The sequence below is a fragment of the Bombus huntii genome, chromosome 15 (assembly GCF_024542735.1).
Source record: "Bombus huntii isolate Logan2020A chromosome 15, iyBomHunt1.1, whole genome shotgun sequence".
Taxonomy (NCBI): Eukaryota; Metazoa; Arthropoda; class Insecta; order Hymenoptera; family Apidae; genus Bombus; species Bombus huntii.
Window position 1 is genome coordinate 10,726,791 of NC_066252.1, and position 24,387 is coordinate 10,751,177.

General features: G+C 34.0%; 4 protein-coding genes across 7 annotated transcripts in view; 1 reads left to right on the forward strand and 3 right to left on the reverse strand.

Moving 5' to 3' along the window:
* LOC126874096 (ribosomal protein S6 kinase alpha-5-like) overlaps nucleotides 1-5,734 on the reverse strand; it is a 56,107-nt gene extending 50,373 nt beyond the window's left edge. The window contains exons 1-2 of one of the 3 annotated variants that reach the window (XM_050635730.1): nucleotides 5,240-5,339; nucleotides 1,440-1,779 (exon numbers count right to left, since the gene is read on the reverse strand). Coding sequence is in view for 1 of the 3 variants with exons in the window: in XM_050635731.1 (XP_050491688.1) it covers nucleotides 5,240-5,336 (97 nt within the window). In the remaining 2 variants the exon portion in view is untranslated. Of the gene's footprint in view, nucleotides 1-1,439; nucleotides 1,780-5,239 lie in introns of all 3 variants that reach the window. The other 2 variants (XM_050635729.1, XM_050635731.1) reach the window with 2 other exon arrangements.
* Nucleotides 1-24,387, reverse strand: part of LOC126874099 (zinc finger protein 724-like) — a 111,787-nt gene that overhangs the window by 79,296 nt on the left and 8,104 nt on the right. The window lies entirely within an intron of this gene.
* Nucleotides 6,754-9,446, forward strand: LOC126874132 (iodotyrosine deiodinase). The gene is made up of 4 exons (XM_050635830.1): nucleotides 6,754-8,182; nucleotides 8,362-8,574; nucleotides 8,631-8,947; nucleotides 9,031-9,446. The coding sequence occupies exons 1-4, from the start codon at nucleotides 8,008-8,010 to the stop codon at nucleotides 9,214-9,216; spliced, it is 891 nt and encodes a 296-aa protein (XP_050491787.1). The 5' UTR covers nucleotides 6,754-8,007; the 3' UTR covers nucleotides 9,217-9,446.
* On the reverse strand, nucleotides 9,629-23,679 carry LOC126874113 (zinc finger protein DPF3). 2 transcript variants are annotated; one of them, XM_050635776.1, is made up of 9 exons: nucleotides 23,450-23,679; nucleotides 23,256-23,365; nucleotides 22,686-22,922; nucleotides 22,394-22,599; nucleotides 21,908-21,977; nucleotides 20,067-20,222; nucleotides 17,474-17,953; nucleotides 11,810-11,922; nucleotides 9,629-11,000 (listed from the first exon to the last, which is right to left on the reverse strand). In XM_050635776.1, the coding sequence occupies exons 1-9, from the start codon at nucleotides 23,527-23,529 to the stop codon at nucleotides 10,869-10,871; spliced, it is 1,584 nt and encodes a 527-aa protein (XP_050491733.1). In that variant the 5' UTR covers nucleotides 23,530-23,679; the 3' UTR covers nucleotides 9,629-10,868. The 2 variants fall into 2 exon arrangements, with proteins under 2 accessions (XP_050491733.1, XP_050491734.1); XM_050635777.1 differs by lacking the exon at nucleotides 23,450-23,679 and adding an exon at nucleotides 23,012-23,160.

Consider the following 24,387-nt stretch of genomic DNA (forward strand, 5'->3'; position numbering starts at 1 on the left):
ACGAATTGAAAAACAACGATACGAACGAGTCCGAGAACAAAAGGATCGTTACCACGTGCTATAATGAAACTTCCTCTTTGTATTTCTGAGCGTTAATACTATATTTTATAACACCTTGGAGGTCCATTTAGAAATCCTAACCTTATTTAAGCATACTTGGTTTGTAGCAGTATTTTAATATAAATGCCGACGTAAATTACGATGAAAATACTATCTTGATGCGAAATAAACAAACGAGTATAGTATCGATATCTTAAAGAGTCAAAGAGATATTCGGGGTTTCCTAGAAATATATCTTGCTCGATAATCGACCAATGGTCTCGTCCAATAGTCAGTTGTCGACTTCTGAACAGCCACTAAACATGAGTGATATACGGATACTTAAACATTTGTTTATTTTAAATAGATACGTAGCACGAAAGGTTTACCGCAAGAAATCAGTTCTAAGAATTTGTGAAGATAGCGATGGACAGTCGATAGATTCGGTGCTATATCAATTTTCTAAGTTGTCATCTAAACGTGACATAAATAAACTATGTTTCGTAATAGTTGCAAAAGTTATTATTATAAAGAAAAGGGCCCGTTATATAAAATATCGCAATATAAATCTCAAGTTACGAATTATTAACAGCAGTAACGAATTTGATGATAAAAAATACAAATCTTTTCCAAATAAACTTTGCATACTATAAATTATTCGATTATTCTATTCGATGAAAAATGACAACATCTTATAGAGGGAAAGTTCATAGTCTGCAACCTGCAATTTGTCGACTTACTAATACTATTAAGTGGATCCAGGAAATATTTCGCGATACTGTTTCTTTTTATAGACGAAATATCAAATGGCTTGAACGAAAGTTCCAGCGTGGGCCACATAACCCACGCAGCATATTCGTGACGTTTATCAAATAATCTGTATTCCATGATATTACAAAATCGATTACAAAATCGAAAAGATTATCATTTTAAAGAAAATGCCCTAACGTATAAAATATAGCAATACACCACGATTAATATACTGACAGACGATACGAGGAAGTACTTTGCGATTCGGTATTCGCATTATATTCACGCGTTATATAGTATACAAAGTATTACGATATAAATAATAATTAACACGCCGATTGACGTTATGATCAAGTACCTCACGGGTCACCAACGATCCATGCAATACATTATACGAAATATTTTGATACGGGTCATCGGTGAACCATAGGTTACAACGTGAAGCGAAGCAAGATAAAAAAAAAAATTCCGGCCAGTTAACGCGGTTAACTACCGTGTATTCGAAAAAGTTCCGACCGACCATGGCGCAATCCCTTTCTCTAGTTATGCAGTCGTGTTCCAATTCCTAAGAGTCGAGTCAGGCAAAAGTGTCAGGCCGAACGAAACGGATCGGCCGTCGTTATCCTACTGACACACTTTAAGTCGCGTACCTTGTACGGAGAGCAGGCCTCGGCCTTGGCCACCTTCGCGAATATCTGCGCGATCTGCTCGAACGTAACGTTGACTCGGGAAGAGACACCGTGTGGAAAAGTGGATAAATTGATTAGCCGTGACCACTGCTGCCACGTGTTCCGCTGCTCCAATGTTTTCGATAGACACACTACACACACTCACACACCGTGACACTCGCGAGCCTCGCCCGTGTATACAGGGCACACGGGGCTTCGCGTTGGTATTTATTTTTAAATATTTACTGCGCTTCCAAGGCACGTCACAGTGTTCCCCTTCGTCGATACATGGAAGTTTCCACTAGGTGCAGTACCCGGGTACCTAGCACCACAAGAGCATATGGTTTCACGAGGCGACTGCTGCCTGTCTGGCCAATGTATCGTACGACGTAAAAAGGAACGTTGTACTTGGCGCAGCGTGTCTTTTCGCGTGTCACGTTCGATACGCGGCCCCGCAATCATGTAACACGCAGACCTCTTGACGTTTTACACCACGCAGTCGATCGCGCGAACCAACAACTGATAGTGTAACTACTATACAGCGTAGAGGTCGTAAGCGTGTAATACGAATATGATTTTGCTTTTCAAAAAGCTTCCAGTCGATATATCTCGTTTCACTTTCACTTCACCGATATGTTACAAGTACGATGGAAAAACGATATTTGACGTACACGAGGTTACGTAGACTACGTACACGTAGATACGACGGATCGTAATCCGCGGTAAACAAAACACCATACGCACCGGCTCAAGTCCGAAAGCCGACTGGCGGGCCTCCCACTACGAGACCCGCGAGTCACCCTTCACCGGCGACTAACAGCTGATTTGGAAAACACCGAGATCCGCCCAGTAACGGATCAACCGAACCCGGTTCCTTGCACAGTTGCGTAATACCAGTTAATCTTATTTCTCCATTTCAACGAAATCGAATTATCCGATTCGTCTCGTACGCAGAGAAATAATGAAAAATAAACTTAAAGATTCAGATTTTTAACCCTTGCACATATGCCACGTAAATTGAAGTCACTCGTATGGATAATGTGAGAATATGTTCTTGTTTTCAGAGTATAGAAAACAAGAGATTACATTTAAGTGAATTTTAATTCAACAAATACTTATTTTATACGAATGCTAGAAAAAAAGAAGGGTTAAATATTCTATTTTGTTATAAAGTTTCTTGGAAAAGTAAGGTTAGAGAAGGAGGATCGCCTATTGACTTTATTACCAGTTTCTCTTAGTAATTTATTTCTCAAATCGTTGACAGGCTGTTTATTGCAATAATATTTTTATCGATCAACGTTCCATTTGCGTCGCGATCGTACCAGAATTTTACATGTGAAAATGCGACTTGGTCGAAATTTCGCGTATCGAGGAGAAAATTATACGCCATGAATCGTAAATATCGTATCCCCACCACGACGCGTCTATCCCTGCCACGCGGTTGTTTAAGCGGCTAGATAATGTTGGTTTTCGTATAACCAAGATAAGGAAGGAGCATGGTTGAGGAATATACTAAAAAGAGTTGGAAACATCATGGTAGAGGCATGCGCCTTCAAGGAACACGACATTTATGATTCATGATATGTATATACTATATTATATCGTTAGGAAACATACCGCTCAAGTCCAACTGTGTAATATTTATGATTATATTAATAAACAGATAAACGTATAGCTCGTAATATGTAAGAATATAATTGACACAAATTGCCGTGCAGTTTAAATGCCCGACCTGCATCCAAAGATAAATATCGATCGTCGATAAACAAAACGTCTATCCGATCGATAAAATTATGTTGTGTATACATCTATTGAAATCTAGACACAAGCATAACTTCCTTTTATGTATTAACTTATTATTAAATACATCCGTATGACTGGTACTTTTATATTGTTACTTTATTACGAAAAGCGGATAAAACTAAATGAAACTTAATTAAATATATTTTGTATGGATAACTTAATTAACAAATTTTCGTAAAGTAGATAAGATTTTAGTTTTTGATTAAAATTGCTCTTACGAAATATCTTTTATTGTATTGAGCGTGTAGATACGATGACCTTGAACTACTGTGAATATGACCATGATGCAACATCATTGCGTGGTGTTTTCTTCAAATTTACTTTGCATGAATTATTTGGCTATGTAATTTCTTCCTGGCTTCGTTTAAATCTGTCTAATTCTCTTGGAAAAAATCGTATTAAAAGATTAAGATATTATTTCGTAACGACGTAGAAATGTTTCACTAATTTGTGTAAATTTATATGTATATTCTTTCATGAAAAATTTAAAAGAAAAAAAATAAAATATAAAGAATCATACCTGTTTCTTAATCATTTTCAAAAAATTTCGTTTGAAAAGTTCAGAATAGGTAATGTGCTTATTTTATATAAAAAATGGTCAGAAAGTACTTTTTGTTTAGGAGTTACTGTTAATCGATACAAATAGAAAGCAACCTACAACTAATACGGATCGTCCAATTTAATTAGTTATATAATAAAGTGTAATATGCATTGCAGAAAACTAATTAAGAAAGGTCAACAGGTTTATTTTAAAATCTACCATATATGTCAACAAAGGCCGATAAACATTTCACTACCATGACCACATTGTTCTGTTTCATCAACCAACAAAGAACATCCAATATTGCTCGCTTAAAAGGCTACCACCTTCTGGCTGGCAAGCCACTAAATTTAGAAGTTCACATATGTATATGTGTCATTTCTGTTCTTTGGGAATCTTGCATCCAAATGCTTCCTTTATTCTCAGAAAGAAGAGAGAATGATGGCCAGTGTGTTAATATCACAAATTTCAGGACCAATGTAGTATTCTTAGAACCTTCGAGTAATATTAAGCCTATATGCTACGGTTTACACATTATTTAAAGAAAAAAAAAAAAAAAAATGAGACGGGAAAGGCAAGGATAAGCTACATGTATAATGGCAACTTTAAACTAACCATAAAACACTTTAGATCAAATTATCTAATGTTACTTTGTTTTGTAGAAAGAAATTATAGTACATCTGAATGCATACTTTGATCTTTTTGTAATTAACTTTATATCTCTCATATTCTTCAAATCAGACAATCTTTTTGTATCGAACAACATACTGTTATACGACAAGTAGTTTTAAACTTCACACTTTTGATTATAAATTCAATTCAATTTTTTCTGTACACTGACTAACTGAGGCTTAATACAGACAAAAGAAATCCCTCGTATCATAATTTTCAAAGAAAATTCAAATCTGTCATATATATGCATTTTTTTACCTTCTTGTTATTAACTTTATCAGTCTCAATACACAGGAACCAAATATTAAATAATTAATATTTATGAGAGATCAACAAACGCTTCATATTTTGTAAATAAGAAAATATACTTTGTATCAAACAATAAACTGTTCTGTACTGTGTGTACATGACAAGTAACTTCAAACCTGATACTTTCAACTACAAATTTCATTCAATATTTTCTACAGATTATCTAACTGACATTTAAAACAGATAAAAATTTCGAATAAACCACTTTTTAAACTACCATACAATCCCCAAAAATATGAAAGACTATCATTCCTATGATAGTAAAAAGCACAACGTTTCTTTAAATATATTTACGTCAAGTGACATCAGAGGAAGTTAGTCGACGCAGACGAGTACGTCGTAAGAACGTTATCAACAATTAGTAATCAATTGCACGTTATCAAAACTGAAAGATAGGTGAGATTATGATTATACGGCACCGTGTTGAGACATAAGAAAAAATAAAAATGTTACGTACCAAATGTCAAGACGTGGGTGACCGTGTGCTCTGTGCTGGTATTCTCAAGAATTTCCGAGGGTGGGGGTGGCGGTGGCGGCTGCATGGCGTTCTCCATGTCCCTGTTGCTCGATAAAATTTCGATGTCACTCACGATACAACTCTCGATCTTCTTTAGCGAGAACACATTTCGCGAAACGATACGGGTCGATGATCTTCTGGTTCGTCGCAAAAACGTACGTGGTCTATATCTACGCGTGACACAAGATCTTTCTCTCTTTCTCTAATGTACTTACGACCGTCAAGATGGAATCGTTTTTCTGTATTACGTTACAATACCGATCGTCCTGATTGTCACGAAGAATAAATGAATCGGTCCGAGAAATGACGCATTGACACCGTGTTTTTACATGATTGCCACAACTTTCTCGCGTCCGTGTTGACGGACAACGAAGACACGCACGTTTCAATATACTGCGCATCCACAACGCGCAATGTACAACACTGAACTGGTTTCGGTTGGTGCGTCAGTACTGTCGACAGATTACCGACCGTGTGCGATATTAAATGCAAACCACGAGAGAATAGAAAAATATGATAAGTTCATTATTGATTTTTTAACTTTTGTGTTGCTTGATAGTTGAAAAGAAATACTAGGGTAAACTATGTTTTGAAGGATTTAAAATTTCTTATCTCATTTTTTATCTCTTGATAGTAAGCAATAGAATACAAAATACACAATTGTTAAGTTTAGAGGATCATATGAAGTGTTTTTTTTAATAGGTTTCACATTTCATTTGCAGAGTATCACTTTTTGTAGTCATATGAAAGTACTTGCATACTATTAATCATACGAAATTTAATATCCATAGGCCTGATTAATTAATACGTAAATGTTACAATAATAAATAAATGCTGTGCAAATACTTTTTGTAACCATTGTAATTGAGAAAGGGAATAACCTGATATGTAAATTCAAAGATACAAGTCTTTTGAAAATAAGTAATAAATCCACGATGTTTTGTAGGAAATGAATAATACTAGTTTGATTTTTATGTTAGTTTAACTTAATTAGTATTAAACTGGGTAACTAATGTTATCAACATTTTTTTAATGTTCAAGAGGATGAGAAAAACATATTTAATTCTAAATTAAACGGGAAGACAATTTTGATGGGGGATTGATCAACAATACATTGAATTTTAAAATTGCTTCTCTGTAGAAAACAAGCAGTATAACTTATGTTTCTGTGATTATCAAATGATCTTATCGATTCCAGCGGAGAAGGCATCCCGATCAATTTTCATTAATAAACCGTTTTGTTTTTATCCTTCTCTAGCAATGATAGGGACATTTTTGCACCGAATTACATATGAATGTAATAAAGGAATGCATTTCTTAAGTTCTCATGCAGGATACTCTAATGTTTCGAACAGGAATAATATGTTAATAATAAGACGCAATTTTGTAAGATTCATTAACATTAGAACTACATACATAAAATGGTAGAAGATTGATTACAATTTTAAAAAGATGCGTTTTTTTAAATATTGATATTTTTATTGAAAAAAATATGATTACATATATTTATTTATTTTCTTATTCGCCATATATTCATCATATTCTAATTATTTAATTCTAATTATGTATGTATAATATATTTAAGTATATATTAAAGTAGTTCAATAGTTCTAACGATAATGGATATAATTTCAAAAGTTTTATAATGTATATAACATGATTTCTTCATGGTTTTATAATTGTATAATTTTTTATCCCTATACAATTTTTGTAATTTTATATTTGTAATTTTTCAGTTTGTCCGTAATCTTATAATTTTCATATATTTAGAATAAAACTATAATGATAGTTTTTGAATAAAATTCATAACTATGATTTCTCGTCTTTCTATTCATATATAATAATAAAATTACTTCAAAAAATATCCTGTCTGTATTATACTTAAAGGTCAAAAATTACCAGTCATCGCTGTTTACTGGACTAATAGGATTAAAATAATAGGATTAAAATTGAAAGAAGGAAAATGTGAATATTTTACTCGATATACAACCCTTAGCAAGAAGTTTACGAAACGTAATAAAACATGGAGGCGAAACGATGTACCACGATGTTGATCGAAATGAATAAGAATTATTAAAAGTAAACAGTGACTTTATTTATAATAACAAGTCTTTAACAATAGTAGGATGTCAATAAAAGTCATTGTCTAAGCCAGCGTCTCGATGGATTTATTTTTTAAATAGCCTGAGTCTCTTTTACGCTGAATAATTAAATCGTTTCCATGTATTGCTTAAAGATGTAATTAGATGCCTCAGTAGATAATACTTTTTTTTCTCTAGACGATAGAAGGTGCAAAAGACAATTTTAAAATTTGTTAAATAATCGCTAATCGTATATAGTAAGAATTATAGTTACTCTTCGTTACACTTGGAAAATTAGAAACTTACTAAGCATAATATGTATACTTTTTTAAGACACAAATACTTGAATACTTCGTTGTATAGTAAATGATAGACGAAAAATTAATTGTTAATTAAATCTACTTTGTATCATGAGTAGTGGAGTACATAGTCGGTTTAAAAGCGATAACTTAGTTATTGTAGGTCACACGTATCTCTTCACTTGTTTCAACGCAATATCTTTATATATATATATATATATATATATATATTGCTACGTTGTTAGCCTTCAATATATTGTAATTGAAACCGTTGAGCAGTATACTCAATCTTTTAGTTCTTGAAATAAATGTAAAATTTTTATTCAAAATGTTTATTGAACTTTTACCATTTTGGACGAAATACTGGTACCATATACTGATTAGTATCATACTTTACATTTTTTTGACATTATCTTATGAAGTGTTAAAAAAGGGCACTATTTTTATTCAAAACAAAAGACATAATTTTAACATTTTGGATAATACCATGGAGCAGTTAGAAGGTAATAATACTATAATACTATTACTACCAGGTTTTAAATTTTTAAAATAATAATTATAAAAAAGTATGCTATTTAAACTGTGAAATTCATTTGTATTTTTATGTAATAAATGTAATAATGTAATAATTACTGATTAGTCATGTATTTTTTTAATAAAATAAAAAGTTATGATATTCTAGACATTAATCAGGAAACACTAGAAAATAGCGATGAACCTGTACTAACAACAAATTTAAAACATATCCCTTATGTATATAAGAGACCCTCTGAAGAAGAGATACTCTGTCGAGCTTCTGAGTTTTATAAAATAGTAGCTGCTAGGAGAAGTATAAGATTTTTCAGTCCTGACCCTGTACCAAAAGAAGTCATACATGAGATAATAAAAGCTGCAGGTACAATATCATGTTGTTACATTCACAAAACTTTTATACATCTGAATCGGTTTTAGGCACTACGCCTAGTGGTGCACATACAGAACCATGGACATTCGTAGCGGTATCAAATCAGAAGGTGAAAGAACAAATACGTCTTATCGTCGAAAGTGAAGAAGAAATAAACTATAAAAAAAGAATGGGAGTAAAATGGACAACTGATTTACTTCCATTAAGAACAAATTGGATTAAAGAATACCTGACTACCGCTCCTTATTTAATATTTGTGTTTAAGCAAATTTATGGAATTTTACCAAATGGAAATAAGAAAATTCATTACTATAATGAAATGAGCACGTCTATTGCTTGTGGTATTCTCATCACTGCTATACAGGTAATATTGTTATAATACTATAATCTCTTATACTGTATACCTATGAATAATATGAATTAATAATATATGAACTTTAAAACTAGTATGCAGGTTTGGTAACTCTGACTTCTACTCCTTTAAACTGTGGACCTGCCATCCGCAACCTTCTTGGACGTCCTCCTAATGAAAGGCTTGTTGTACTACTGCCAGTTGGTTATCCAGCAAAGGATGCTACAGTGCCTGACCTTCAGCGAAAACCTCTATCTGATATTTTAATAGAAATTGATTGACACATATGTAATGAAAAATTATGGGGAACAAAGTACCTCTGTTTAATACTTTGTCAGAATATTTGCTTACTTATGGGATGATGCAAAAATGAGTACACATAATCATAGATTTATATATATAAATCCTGTTTTTATAAAAAAACTTATATTTGTTTTGAGTATTGTTTGTTACTTATGAATATCTTACATTACACTTTCGCAAATATATATATATATATTATTCATTATAATTATAGAATATAATTTTCCTTGGTCAAAGACATGACTTTCAATCTTATAAAGTTATCCTAAAATGTTCAAAAGGGACCTAATCCCTGAAATATAGCACCCAAAGAAGTTCTATCATTATGTATTATATTCCTGCACTCAGAAAATATTCATGGCACACAATAAGACTGTCTAAAGTTAGTGGTTCAGTTGTATACTAATGTTTATTGAAATTTGCATACAGTTTGTTAAAAATAAGCAATATAAAATGTAAATTCACCATTGACTGGTTCAAACTCAAAAATCTTTATAGACTCATTTCCATGACATCTAATACACACAATTCCATGTCGTTAAGCGACCTTAAAATTACTCGAATAAAAAAGAAACGAAGAGTTACAACAATGAGTACCAAATATCACCATGGTGTCTTAAATTAAGTACATTCAATATATAAAATATAAAAATACTGAGCTAACAATAAAGGGCATATAGAATATAATTTTCTGCTGTACTGTGAGTTTTTTGTATGTCATAGCTATACTGCTAGTAATGGCTGTGTCATTAAGTGTAAAAGCTTTAATATCATGATACATACAGATAAACAGATAGTGTTCTATTTATCACTATTTATGAAACAGATGCTATTAATATCATGTTCTTCCTAGAATATCAATCTTTTTTTCCTTACGTTTGCTTCTTTCATTCACCTTGGATTGAACCAAGTTAATAGCAAGGAGCTAAAGATATTATGAAAACTTGAGATCTCCAAAGTCGTTTAAAGTGTAAGCAGTTTTTTGAAATCCTAAAAGCAACCGAACTTCGAATGTCAATGGCTAAAAATATATTGGCCAGGAGAACTAGGAGAGTATTTATCGATGTTCGCAATTGTCGAACCAACTTATTTTAATGAAAAAAGCAACGATGTTTAACGACAATCTGATGCCGAAGTCCTTGACCATTAAGGTTATGCCCATTAAACCCATTAACTTTAATGGCAAGCTTAAAGCGGCTATTCATCTGTTCTCGATAGAAACATTAAGACAGCCCTTTGACCTTATACCTTCGTACATCTAGTGATAAACGCTAGTTCGTTAGAGAATATAAATACATAATTGTGATACTTTTCATTTTCTGAGATCACCAGTGCCTGAGATAATATAACGCACCATTCATACATTACGTATACTTTGCGATATTTCATCTTATTCAATAGAAACTTAAATCGAAAAGAAAAACAAAAAGCGGAATAGTTAATGCCGCCGACGTTGTTAATTAATAGTTCCTTTTACAAAGGAAAGAAGAGTTCACTTGAAAGTACATTTGCGTTTATCGTAATACTAGAAAGAAGAGTGAGCTTATAGAATACTCTCCTAATTCGAGAACGGCCACTGCACCACAGCAAATAGATAAAATCCATCACTTATTTACGAGACAAAAGATTCTTAATCACGGCGATGAAACTCTGCTATGCACAGACGGCAAGACCAGGAGCCCTCGGGAGGAGACGCAAGAGGTGGAGACAGACAATACATATGGTATCCACGATCACAGTCGTCACAGAACAGCAGCTGATCCTAGTTTGGTTCGCGAAACAATTAATTAGCTTCCAACGATGCCTAACTAACTGGGTGTAATGATTCGCGATCGTTGCTTTATACAGTTTACTATCTCTTCCTCTTTACGATTACCCTACTACGGTATTCACTTATTCAGATGTAGTCTGATCCATTGTTAATTTTCGATAATCATAAACTTTTTCTTTTCTTTTTTTTTCTTTATAAAAGATATTAGTAACGCGTTGTAATAGTTCAAAAAATTTGATAAGATTTAGAATCGTCAATGTATTTCCGTACATCTTCCTCGAACTATTTTGATTTAAAACCAACAATTTTTTCAAATAAATGATAATCATGCGGTGACTGATCTGTTTTGTTTCGATGATCTTGATAGATTAAAATGTTTCAATATGATATACTATAATATTAATTTTGTAAAATATTATCTTGTAATACAAATAATTAATTCTTGAATAAATTTTTCATATTACAATATCAATCAACTATTTTAAATTTATTTAATCAATAAGTAAATTCATATTATTTTAATCATTCTAGAAAAATAAACATTTTTTTTTTCTGATGATCACACAATGATAGTTAACGTGTTAATAGCAACAAAAGAATGAACGTAAAGTAATCGACAAAGTAAGGTCTAAACGAAGATAACGTTAACGTATGTATAGAATAAAGGGTATTCGAACAACATTGTCCTTTCGTGACAGAGGAGGAAAATCAAAATAGTTGAAGTAGCTGCACGTGGATTGTTCTTTGTCTCGGCCACGTAAAGTGTAAGGGAAACCCGAAAAATGGTAATGAATACTCACATCGTTGTCAGAAGTACCACAAATGGAACAGCATTTGCATTCGATACACTGCCACCTGTACTTGCGAACAGAAACGATCATGTTCGCTGTGAATTGCAAACAAGTCGGATGCCCTATAACAAGAACGTAAACTAGGTCATGGAACACGCATTTGGGACGGAATAGGATAGCTTTTGGACGAGTAGAAAGGTGCTAGGACATTTATCTTGTGCCGAAGAACAGTGAACTCCAAGCTATCATCTCGTTTCTAATATCTTTTTACTCCATATTCAGAAAGATAAACGTTCATTTAAGAACTGGAACGGAAGCATTTTGTCGAAATTCCAAATTAAGTTCGATAGTTACATTCTTTTTTTTTTCGATTGCTCAAAAAACGCGTGCGATAAGATTTCTATGATTTATCACAAAGAATCATGACTTTCACCCTTCCTCAGCACTAAAAACGTCCGGAATAATGATACGTTCTGTTATGTTTCCGCACAGAATGTTTTATTTCATGATATCTGCGATTGTATTCTTTTTTATTTTTTTTTTTTTTTTTTTTTTTTGATGTTGCCTCTTGAACATATTGTTATTTTATTTGGAATAGTAAGGTGGTAAGTAATAGCGGTGCGTACCTTGGAATAGTTCACGTTCTTTCTTGCGCAGCACAATATAAACGTCGCGGACCAGCACACTCTCTCCTCTCATTAGTTTACACACACTTTTTTTTCAAATCTTCGTACTCTTTTTCACCTCTTTCACGCTATTTTTCGTTTCTTTTTCTCTCTCTCACTCACGCTTTCTCCCCTTTAGTGCGCGCGGGTGTGTGTGTGTGTGCGTGTGCTATATTTTTTTCTTGACACCCATACACTCACACTCGCGCGCACACAAAATGTACACAGACACACACGCGCACACATGTAACTCATATAACGTATCACATTTGATATATATAATATATATATAATATATATATTTATATATAACTAGCGTTACTTAAATACTAGATTTGTAAGCCTCATGGGTATTGCTTAATTAAAATTGCCTAATAACAAGTCTTCGATCTTTTTTCTTTTATATAACAAGGAGGAACTATCTCTGCATGCTTTCATACTCGTAATTACTTTTTTTTTTAATCTTTCATCCTCTCTCTTATGCTAGGTGTGTGAATCTCTCTTAATACGATAAACAGAAGGGTTCATCAAGATACGATAGTGATTCACCTTCAGATTTATTTCTCTCTCGACGCACGAGCGCTACTAAGCTATAAAGTAAACCTAAAGGATCTCGTGTTATTAACCCCTTTACCTACAATGTCGTGTGAGAGACGTGGAACGTCGATCGGGCCAAACATAAACAACACGTGTGAGACACGTGGTACACCTCGATGTTATCGATTTGTTATTCGCTTCAAGATAGTCAATCTTTCTTGTTAAACGATCAATTGGTAGTGATTATTTATCAAACATCTTGCAAAATAAAATTAGTTGTACCTTATACATGCATTTACGTATCAAGAAACATGTGCGATTTGCACAGCCAAACCGTGAAATGGCACGACGTGTGACCGACCTTATTGTTGTTTATGGCACGCACTACTGGAATTTAAATCGTAAGGTAAGGGGTTAAACACATCTCATCTTCCTTCGCTCTTTTTTTCCCTCTCTATATATATTCTTCTTTCCACTATTTTATTCCTATCTTCACTTATTTTTTTTTTTTCATTTCTTTTCTCCCATTTTTTTTTTTTTTTTTTTGGTAAGACTCGAGAAACTGGCGTCGACGACGTTTTTCAGCAGAAAGACACAAAAGAACTTGCGTGTAACACTTAAAGACGATATAAACCCTAGGTAATTCCTCTGCGTGTGTTTCTGCGCTGTGCAATTCCGGTCGGTTAATCAGACGCACCGTAGAAATTAACCATCTACCCACTGCGCTTGTTTACACGTCGGATGTAAAGGTGATAACAAGGGAAAATGTCGAGTACACGTACGTACGTTACAACTCGCTTGCATCGGTTATTCGTAAATCTATGATAATGATATAACGTTAGCGTTGGAAACCAGCTACTAGTAATGGAAAACGAACGCGCGGATTGCAGTACCGTTCGGGAGTGGTGAGTGGAGAGTTGATTAATTAAATACGAATGGTGACGGCGACGACCTCTCCGCTACGACGAGAGAAACTCGCGGAATATTGTACAAACAATAAAATGACGAATTTTTTCTGTTTTTTTTTTTTCTTTTTCTTTCCTTGTATTCTTTTCTTCTCGTTAATTCTAGCGTTCGAACGATATTTTCTTGTACGAATATCAAAGCTTGTATAAAACTAAGCTATTATCGAGTTTCTAAGATTACGTGATATATCTTTATCTCTTTTTTCTTCATCTTTTTTCATATCGTTAAAACACGACGTATGGTCGAAATGCTGCCTAAAGACTGGAGAAATTCGTTTGGAAAGAAAAGGAAGAATTATCGATAGTTTTTACAACCTTTCTCTCTCTCTCTCTCACTCTATATACGCATGTTTCGCTTGCATATGTCGTCGCTTCACTTGTTCTTTCTCCCTCAATGTATGCAATAAATATACTCGTCATTTGATGACGATTACGAATGGTAAAAAGGCGATTACTATATTATGTATTACATTTGCAACGTGAGACGGAAACGATTAATGCCCAGAACGAAACGGAAGATTTTAAGAGCAGCAGATTTATAAATATGTGGAATGTTTACGCGAAAAAAAGTGAAATTGGAAATTGAGAAATTATTTCTTTTTTTTAATTTAATCCGCGATTTTTCGTTACGATTCTCGAAAATGCTGTAAATCGATTATTTAAAACGCATGCCATCTATGATTATTGCATTAAAAGGTGACGGATAATCAATCGTGAATTTACTGACACAACTGTTTACTAAACATTGCTACGTTCGTACGAAAAATCAACTTTCCTCTTTATTGTACTTTTCAAGAAAAATGCAACGTATCGGTAGCAAAGATATTAAAAAAGAAAATAATATGATAATGAATTATGGTCGAATCGCAAAAATGAATATTCTTTTTGTGACTTTTTTAATTGAGTATTTTGAACGACAGTACTTGTTTACTAGCGTTATATGTGCTGCGCTCTTATGCTGTGGTATTCTATGGTAATATATTCTGTAAATAGAAACACTCGAAAAAACGTAAAATAAAAAAGGATATTTACAAATTTGAAAAAGTGTAGAAGTATCGAAAAAACATGGTCGATCCTGTTATTCCTTTTGTTTCGTCTTACTATATATAAATATTGTTGCTCTCGTTAAACGATTCACGACTGTGCTGGATAATATCAATAATATAAAGTATATATATAATATATATATATTGTATATCGTATCGTTTTGTTCTTTAAGCTCTCTTAAAACTTCGCGATCATATGGAACGAACAATTCTCGCGGCAAGCTTCGTTCTTTTTTATTGATCCTTTTTTTATTTTTTGATTTTTGAACGAAACAACGATAAAAAAAAACCACACGATTACACTGTAGTCAAACAGAGAACACAAACACATCTTCTTCAATATGTGCTCTAGTGATACTGTGCAACAGGAATTTTGTTATTTTTCTTCTCTTTTGTTCATTTTTCTTTTTGTTTTCTTTGTTTCTTTAAAAAACTTTCAAACACGTCGATTTCGCGATCTACAAATTTTTTTTCTCTCTTTTCATCAAAAATTTTCGCGTAAATTGTACGATTAATCTTATCGATGATTTATCTTTCTCTCTTCCTCAATCTTTTTTTTTGTTCATTCGCATTTCTTTCTTTCCTTCTTAAATATCCAGAGCGAGATTCGTGTATCTTCAACTTCAATTGATTTTTGTACATAGTTAACCTTCCTCATTTTCTATTTGTTTATCATTTTTCTTTTTGTTCCTCTTTCCTCCGTAAAAATTTTTTTATCCCTTAAAAACTAATCATTGAATTACACAATAAATCACAGTTGATCCGTGCAGTAAAGGAATTTCGTGGAAAATTCCTATTACTCAGATGCGACAAGTTGCACCATTGACAAAGTGATGTTTTTGCTTTTCGTGCCTTGACTAGTGTACGTAAAGCTCGTAACCATTCATATTCCTTTCTCTCTCTTTCTCTCTCTCTCTTTCTCTCTCTCTCTTTCTCTCTATCTCTATCTCTCTCTCTCTCTCTCTACCTTTTTATTTTTGTCCGCCTAGAAAACCGTGCAGATAATCGATATCCCTTAATTATTGCACATGAACTACGTTTTAACGATGGTTCCGAACGTATGTCACACAGCAACTAGTTTGTCAACCTAACCTCAATCCGAAAAATAGTATATTACTCTCTTACTTTTTTTTCAGCACTTTTCTCCATTTTTTTAAATTCCCTTTTTTTTTCTTTCATTACGATTCTCTCACGGACAAATCGAATTATCCTTAACGGTATGAAAAATAGCGATCGAATCGGTATGATAACCTCCGAGTCGACGATGGACAATAACAATGATTCGTCTACGAAATTCGTCTACAACGAACAGAAAAGAAAAAACGATCCTTACGATACGGATACAAAAGTCTAGTTCAACAAACGAACGGTTCAACCATAAACGATTGTTAATTAATCGACCATGATCAACACGAATGATCGAACGAACAATGAAGAAACGCGATAATTCCTCGGCTCTTATGCCTCGTATGAACACAAGTCGCGGATCGTAAGGAGACACAAGAGATGAAAACGCGCGCTGTTGACCGTGTTTTATGGGGCGATAAAAGTTTAAACTTTAAAATCACTTCCTATTGATGGACTTGACAAATTTTAATCTTGCTGTTCATTGTCGATTTTTCGTGAGAAGAGGAGGCAACAAGAAGACTGGAAAAAGGAGACACGTAAAAGTGGACTATAAAGGAGTAAGGAATATTAAATATTTTGTATATGATAATTCGTTAAGGAAAGAGGTAGACGCAACTGATTTCATACTTCCGGAAGACAATGGTCCAAATAGGCAATTGGAAAATAACACAATAACATTTATCCTCGATATATCTTCTCCGGAAAGAGATGAACAGAAGTCCATTTAAGTCCATCGAAGGGAATGACCGAGCACTATATAAAACACAACGTTCATAAAATATCTTTTTAGCCTTGTCTCGATCTCGTTTTAACGAATAGAAAGACATATAACGTTTTAAAATAATCTTTAGCATAAGATCGTTCCTTAGTATTTTTATCACATTGATATTTCACATAAACAATTCTTTTATATTCTTTTTAAACTTAAGAAAATATAAACTAAAGAAAATATAAATATTAAGAAATTGTTAAGGATCATAAATACGAACGACCTAGAGAACGTTATAAGGCTAATAAATACTCGATTCGACTAACGAAAATTAACTCTCAATTCAACGAACAACGGTATTTCACAAATACTCCAATCATGCCGAACAAAATACTCATCCCCATATACACAGCCGATAGCGCGGGGATTGATTATCGAAAAACGAGAAGAGCCACATCCCCGGCTGCGAATGTTCAATCGACGAATACGATACACGACGATTATCGTTCCCGGAAAACGCTATAGATATCGTTGCTTAAACGCAACAGACCAGGGGACAACCGTGGCTTAATTGTGATTCGTTCTCCGCGTATACTTGCGCTTGATCTTTTCCTCTGGCTTACCTGAGCGACCGCAATCACTGCAAGAGACCAACTCTTCGGAGCCGCCGGTCTTTTTATTTTCCCTAGCATCGCCCAGACAGAAGTCGCAGTATGGGGACGGTTGCGCGGACTTGCCAGCTTTTTTTTCGTTCGTCCCTGGGGTCGGTGGGCCTTCCGTCCTCACCGAGGAAGGCGAGGGGACAGCTGTACCTGGCGACGGCACCGCCGGCAGATGTTCTTCCTTCACGGCTGGTATCGTAGGCGATGCTGGCGCTACCGTTGGCGGTACCGCGGGCAATTGTTGCTGCTGCTGAGGTGGCTGCTGTTGCTGAGACGGTTGCTGTGGTTGTTGCTGCTGCGACTGTTGCGGCTGAGGCTGGGCCGGCTGAGACTGCGGTTGTGGCTGCGCCGATGCTCCCGCAGCGGACGCGGACGGCGCTGCGGGAGAGGGACTCGAAGTACTCGACGAAGTTGCATTCTGACGACCCCGACGTGTACCACCTGATCACAAACCGACCACATACCCAGTTGCGCTTTGCGTCTCAAGCTAATGACCATGCACACTGGCTTAGAAACAATGATTTAGAGTCAATTTCTGTGATGACGAACAGCGATAATCGATTCGGTTACAAGCCTTCCGGTTGTCGGATGTCGGGTCGACAGCAATATCACATTTGATAAGCATTGAGGATTCGTGGCTTTGCTTGGCGAGCGATTGCCGGTTCTGAAATAATTATCACTATCCAGGACAAGGAAATTGTGAAACAGAATCTATTTAGAATCAGTGACTTTCGGATATTTTGGCAGAGTGGTGGAAATTACTATTTTTTAGGTGAAAAAAAAAAAGAAATTGACGAGGAATCAATCGGCTGTACAATTTTAGTTGGCTAAATGTAATATTTTTCACGAAATTTTAGCCGTTGTAATTAACTTGTAATTTTTTAAAGAAATATAAGGATACAAAAATTAGACACTGTACAGATTTGAAGCGAAAGAGATTAGTGAAATAATCTTACGTTTCTGTGAAATTCAGAGAATCTTCACGACAGGCAATCACTTACCACACAAATGACGAAAATTGTTATTTCGAATAACCAGAATCGATCATTCGATGCATCACAAATGTTTTAATGAAAAGAAACTGGCACAACAATAAGGAAACAAATGAAATAATACGTATATAGATACATATAATATATATATATATGTGTGTGTATATAAATATATACATATATATATGTGTGTATATATACACACACAAATATAATAATCGTAACAGGGTGCACATATTATGTCAATCCGATATGCATTCCATCACCAAAAAAGAGCAATTCCAAGATTATATAAAGAAGTCGGGATAATTCGAAAGTGTTCCAAAGATCAGACAAAACAGCACTACACAAACGTGAAAAACAAACTACTTTGGCAAGTACACTCTCATGTAGAGAGATAGACAGAGAGAAAGAGAAGGATATAAGACAAACGTATCTCCGTGCGAATTTTTTTCTTTAGTTTTAAGCTCTGCAGGCGCTCATCAAGAGGAAAACTCGAAGCCAAAATCGCTCTAGGAAAGTAAAGCGGTAATAGAAGCAGCAAGCAAACAGAAAAATGAAAAATTAAAACAAACTGTAAAAAAAGAAATACTATATAGTAACTATTAAAGATTAGAAATGAATAAATGCGAACGCATGCTATAGAGAATTACGGAAGAGACGACTATCTCGTCGGGTGAAATAATAAGACGCACACACATACCAAACATTCAAAAATGACCGCGTCAAGGAGCACTACCGATTTCATCAAAAAGACGTCGCCTCTTTTTATTTTCCGGTTTTTACTCTTCCAACACACGAGAACATTTTTTGGAAGGAAAAAGATGCGAATTGCAGAAGCATGCTATTGCAAAACATTCGCAACGATCGCTGCATTTCTCTTTTTATAATTTCGTTTGAATCAGCCCATCTTAAATATATATAATATAGTTAAATATATATATCGACGAAACAGAGAGAAATCTGAAAAATTTTCAGCACAATAAAGGCAGACATAATTTTTGGTATACATATAAACGGTATACGTATATATATATGTGTGTCAAATATATATATATATATATTAAAAAGAAAAACAAATCGCCGTTATCATACTGACTTAGGCATATTCTTCTCCGTATGATATTTACGCGACACGTAAATTATCCGAAAAGAGATAATAAAAATGAAAAAAGATTATTGTGCATGAGAGATTCCATATGCATGAAAAACGCTATGGAAAAAAGTGGAAACACAAAAATCAATTACGGCTACGGTTATTTGCAATACATGCATTTGCAATACATGTAATTAAGAAGAGAGTAAAAACAACAGAAGAATATAAGAACAAGAAGAAGATATTATATTTAATTCCATCAAGTTAGGTAAATATTGTTCAGGGTTATATGAACAAGTAAGTAGTTGCAAAAATCGGGATCCAGAGATCAAAGATCATAAGGCATCAGGTAAAAAAAGACATCGGGAGACCAGGAACAAGTTGACGTTTGTTTCTTTGTTTCTTTCTGGGTTGGTATTTTTTCTTTAAAGGAAAGTGAGAAAATTGAGCTGATTTTGGCTCCAACCTGGCTGGTTCGAAGCAGCGGTGTCTGCAACGCTCCTAGGTTCAACTTCGGCAGGACTGGGACTTAGTTCCTTAGCAGGATCACCGGAGGAAGTAGAGTGGGAATGACCGTAATGGTAGACCAGACCAGGTCTGGTTTTATACCGTGCGCTGCATACTGCAAAAGTGCAAATACTGTTTTCCCACAAACCATCCAATGCAACGTCCATGATAAGAGAAATCTTGGTCGACGAGTTGGTTGGACGATATGGGAGGATGTACTTATTTAACCGCCGCGTTACAAATGTACTTTTAAACCTTTTATAATAACAAAGAACATCGAAAAGATTAAACTATTGTACGACGATATAAAAAAGTTCTTGGTGAATTTCAAGAAACGAGGCGGTTAAAGTAAATCTAGGATAGAAGCTTACAGGTTAGGGACAGCATTTGCACACCTTCCGCACCAGTACATATCCCTATCCACCTACGAATCTATATGTGGACAAGCAGTGAAGGAGTTCCAGCCCAAGAAGCAAAACTAATACGATGCAAGGCTTGATGCTTGTATACTCCTACAGAATGAGCTCGCTACAGTGTGAGCCAGTACATTCTTGCTCTGTTATTGGCAGGTAGTATAGAAGTCCGAAGATATTTGGCCAATTTCGTAAGCTCGACGTGATCGAGATAAAAAATTTCGAATATCGTGAGGTTTCTTCTATCGTTGCGTGATCGAAGCTTACTAGTCGAGACCAAATGTCTTTAGATTTATTTTCTGCTAATCTAACAGGAGTGGTTTCAAGAAGTAAACAGATTGCAGGCACATTCGAGTTAATTCATAGACTTCGTGTCTGGAAAAAGTTCGATCAAATTAGTAATGACTATTATACTCCTTCAAGGTTTGGACAAGCGCGACGTTACACGTTCATGAAAATTATACTTCAGCTAATTTCGATATCTCGTCTCAACGCTACTGTCATAAACATAATCTTACGTGTTATGATAAATAAAAAAAAAAAATAAAAAAATTGCATTAACCATTACACAACAAATATATAATGAATAGCATTTATCAGATTCGTAACCGTGATTGATAAATCTTCGAATGAATGTGAATTTACGAAACGCGAGTTACGTGATAAACTATAGTATAACTTTAGGGGGTAATTGTCTTTGTACAGAATCATACAATGTACTATTTCATAGAAATTTCACACAACCTGGATTAATATATCGTAGATTCTTCTATATAAAAACTTCAATTCTTTTTTATGCGGATAATCAATCTTTGCCTTTCATCCATGAATCATACCATGTCTCTTCATACTTCAACAAATAGGAAAAGAGAAATGGAGTACAAGGTTTTTGATACAAACAGAAATTATACAGTAAGGACTGGAATATGCTAAGTAATATACTGCAATTCATAAACTTGAAGGAAAACAGCAGTCAATACAATACTGATCAATTCCACTGAATGAAAGAGCACTAAAAGTCAACTGTGGAATTAATTTTACGACTAGAAGGGTACCTTCCCACGTTACACAATCAGATTATACTTAGTTCAATCACCATCCCCAAATGTAAAATTATGCGGCAACCAAGACTAAATCTTTAATAATTTATTTCGAGTTTCCAATCATCATCTTATATTAATATAGTAATCTCTGCGTATCTTGTAAAATAATACGTAGGCATCGTAAAAATATAGTTATTTAATAAAATTAACAAATCTTCTAATGCAATGCATTTCTTTTCTCTTATTTCAAAATTAACAACTGATAAAACTAATAATAATTATATTTTTAATGAAACTAGTAACAGGAAGTGGTCATTTGTAGTTGTATCTGTGATTAAACTTACGGTCACAAACGAATGGCTTATCAGTGTCAACGGCATCATAGTTGGTTTTTTTGCGCCCGCGTCCCCCACCCTATATTTAATAAAATATATGCATGACGAATTTAATATCTGCCATATGTAAAGAAACTAAATTATGAATTTAAATGAAAAACAAATTAAATATTTTTCTTTTTTTTTTTTAACTTCTTCGGTACGGCGACAGTTCGACGTATAGTGTTATTGGCGAGAGTAACATAGCGCAAGTGTATCGTATGTACATCTTCTATTATTAATTATATGTATTATTAATCTATAAACAAATGGACAGATTAAAACGATTAAATAAATAAACAAAAACACTAAAGGTAGCAACCGTATCGAAGGATATAAGCATAAACAATTGACTGTGTATTTCGTATCTGTTGATCATAACTCACGCGTATACCGAAAAAATTAAATTAATAAAATAAAATGTTTGCATAACTATGCAGCACCGATCAAATTTACCTTAGTACGTTTGCCCCCAGGACTATCTGTAGAAGATGGGTGGTTTCGTGCAGGATGATGGCCACCTCCACGTGGTTTTCTTCGTTTCCTTTTACTACTATAACTTTCCTCATAATCATAATCACTTTCAGCATCAGGTTCTTCATACGTGTCCATATCCAACATGTCTTGCTCATCATAGTACCATGCATCTTTACTATGTTCATCTGCATCAAATTATTACACGTCACATTATAACAAATGAAATTTATTTTTAACTTTATTTCACTAATAATGTAATATTATTTATTACCTTTAAGGGCCACTGAATCTTTGCTATCGTCATTTACATGTGTTACAGTTTCTACACCTTCATTACCATCTTCAGTGTCACCTCTTGGTCCTCTTTTTGGATGTAAATAATGCATCAAGTATTGTCGCCGTTTTTTCCTCCATCGTTTACTAGGATATGTATATATCTGGCCATGTAACAAACCGGGTAGTCTTTCTCTTGAAGACATAAATAGCGCAGAGTGATTCTGTGCTACACCTGTAATTTCATATAGTCAAATAACAACAGTAACAATTTTCATCTGTAAATAACTATGCTACATAATTGTATATTTGTAATACTAATACCTATCATTTTTAATTGAATAAGTATGGAGTGCAATTGCTCCAAATATCTTCTTTCAATTATATCAAAACTTTTTCAATAAAAAATAACAAATTCAACGACAGAGTCTAAATGTTTAAATCATTTTTAACAATCATTCGAACGAGGAAGCCTTAAGGATACGAACGAATCATCATTAATTACATTATAGGTATATCATGAAAAACAGATATAAAAATTTTATAGAAAAATTATGATAACTAATACCTGTTTGAGAATCGAGGAAAGGCATACGTAAACGTCGTTCTCTGCATAGTCGGCTATTATAATTTGAGGAATTTTCAATGGCTTCCCTATATGCTGTGTCATTGAGGAATCTGTGAAGAAATCAATAATAGCCATGTAAAGTCCTACATCCTACCAAGAATAAATTTATATTTTACAGTTAAAGGAACACATACCCTTCGATTTTAGACAAATTGCTTTCATTTACAACTTGAATAATTCCTTGTGCAGCCGGCGAGATTGTAATGGCTGTCATTTTATAATAATCAAACAATACGCTCCCAGGATTCTACTCGCCACTTACTGTTCTTGCCGGAAGCAGAGCTCCATATTTTCAGGCATGCGCGTCTGTTTCACTCAGAAATCAGAAATGCGTACTTAACATACCATAGACAACATATAATCAGAGAGGAAATGAAAGTGCTCACGCGTATGGTTGTTCCCGGACTAGTGCTGCATCATACGGCGAAATGCTGAGTTCAATTGACATTAGCATATACAAGAACCTAAATTGAACAAATTAAACGATCTTACATATGAGATCATTTATTGTTGTAAAGTGTTATGAATGCTTTTTGGGGATTTTCTGATAGTACTCATATGAATAGAGAAGTATAGAGACGACATATAGAAGTTTCTAATCTAGAAATCCATTGATTCAAAAGTTCTGCGTTTTCAAAGTTTGGTACTTTTAGCCTACTGCATAACTTACTTTAATCTGATAGCCATTTAAACGATAAATTTCTTATTTATTTAAACACATATTATATTCAGAATAACGGAATCTCGCTTTATTATCGATATATAAATCAATTTGTCAAATAACATTTTGAATAAATGTTATGTACGTGGTCCAACCAATATTACTTGTACTTTTCTATTTCCATAAGACAATATTCAGTTACGTTCATAGTATCAACAAAAATAAACAACGCATATGACAAAAGGGGTCATGGAGAATAAGCCAATTAATTTAATAAGAAATACCAAACTTTAACAATGTACAATTTTTGAACCAGTGCAATGGATTCCTGGACTTCAAACCGTAATTCCTAGATTCAAAATCGTTATATCTTGCTTCCATTTATCGAATTCAAGAAATACTCGATAATTG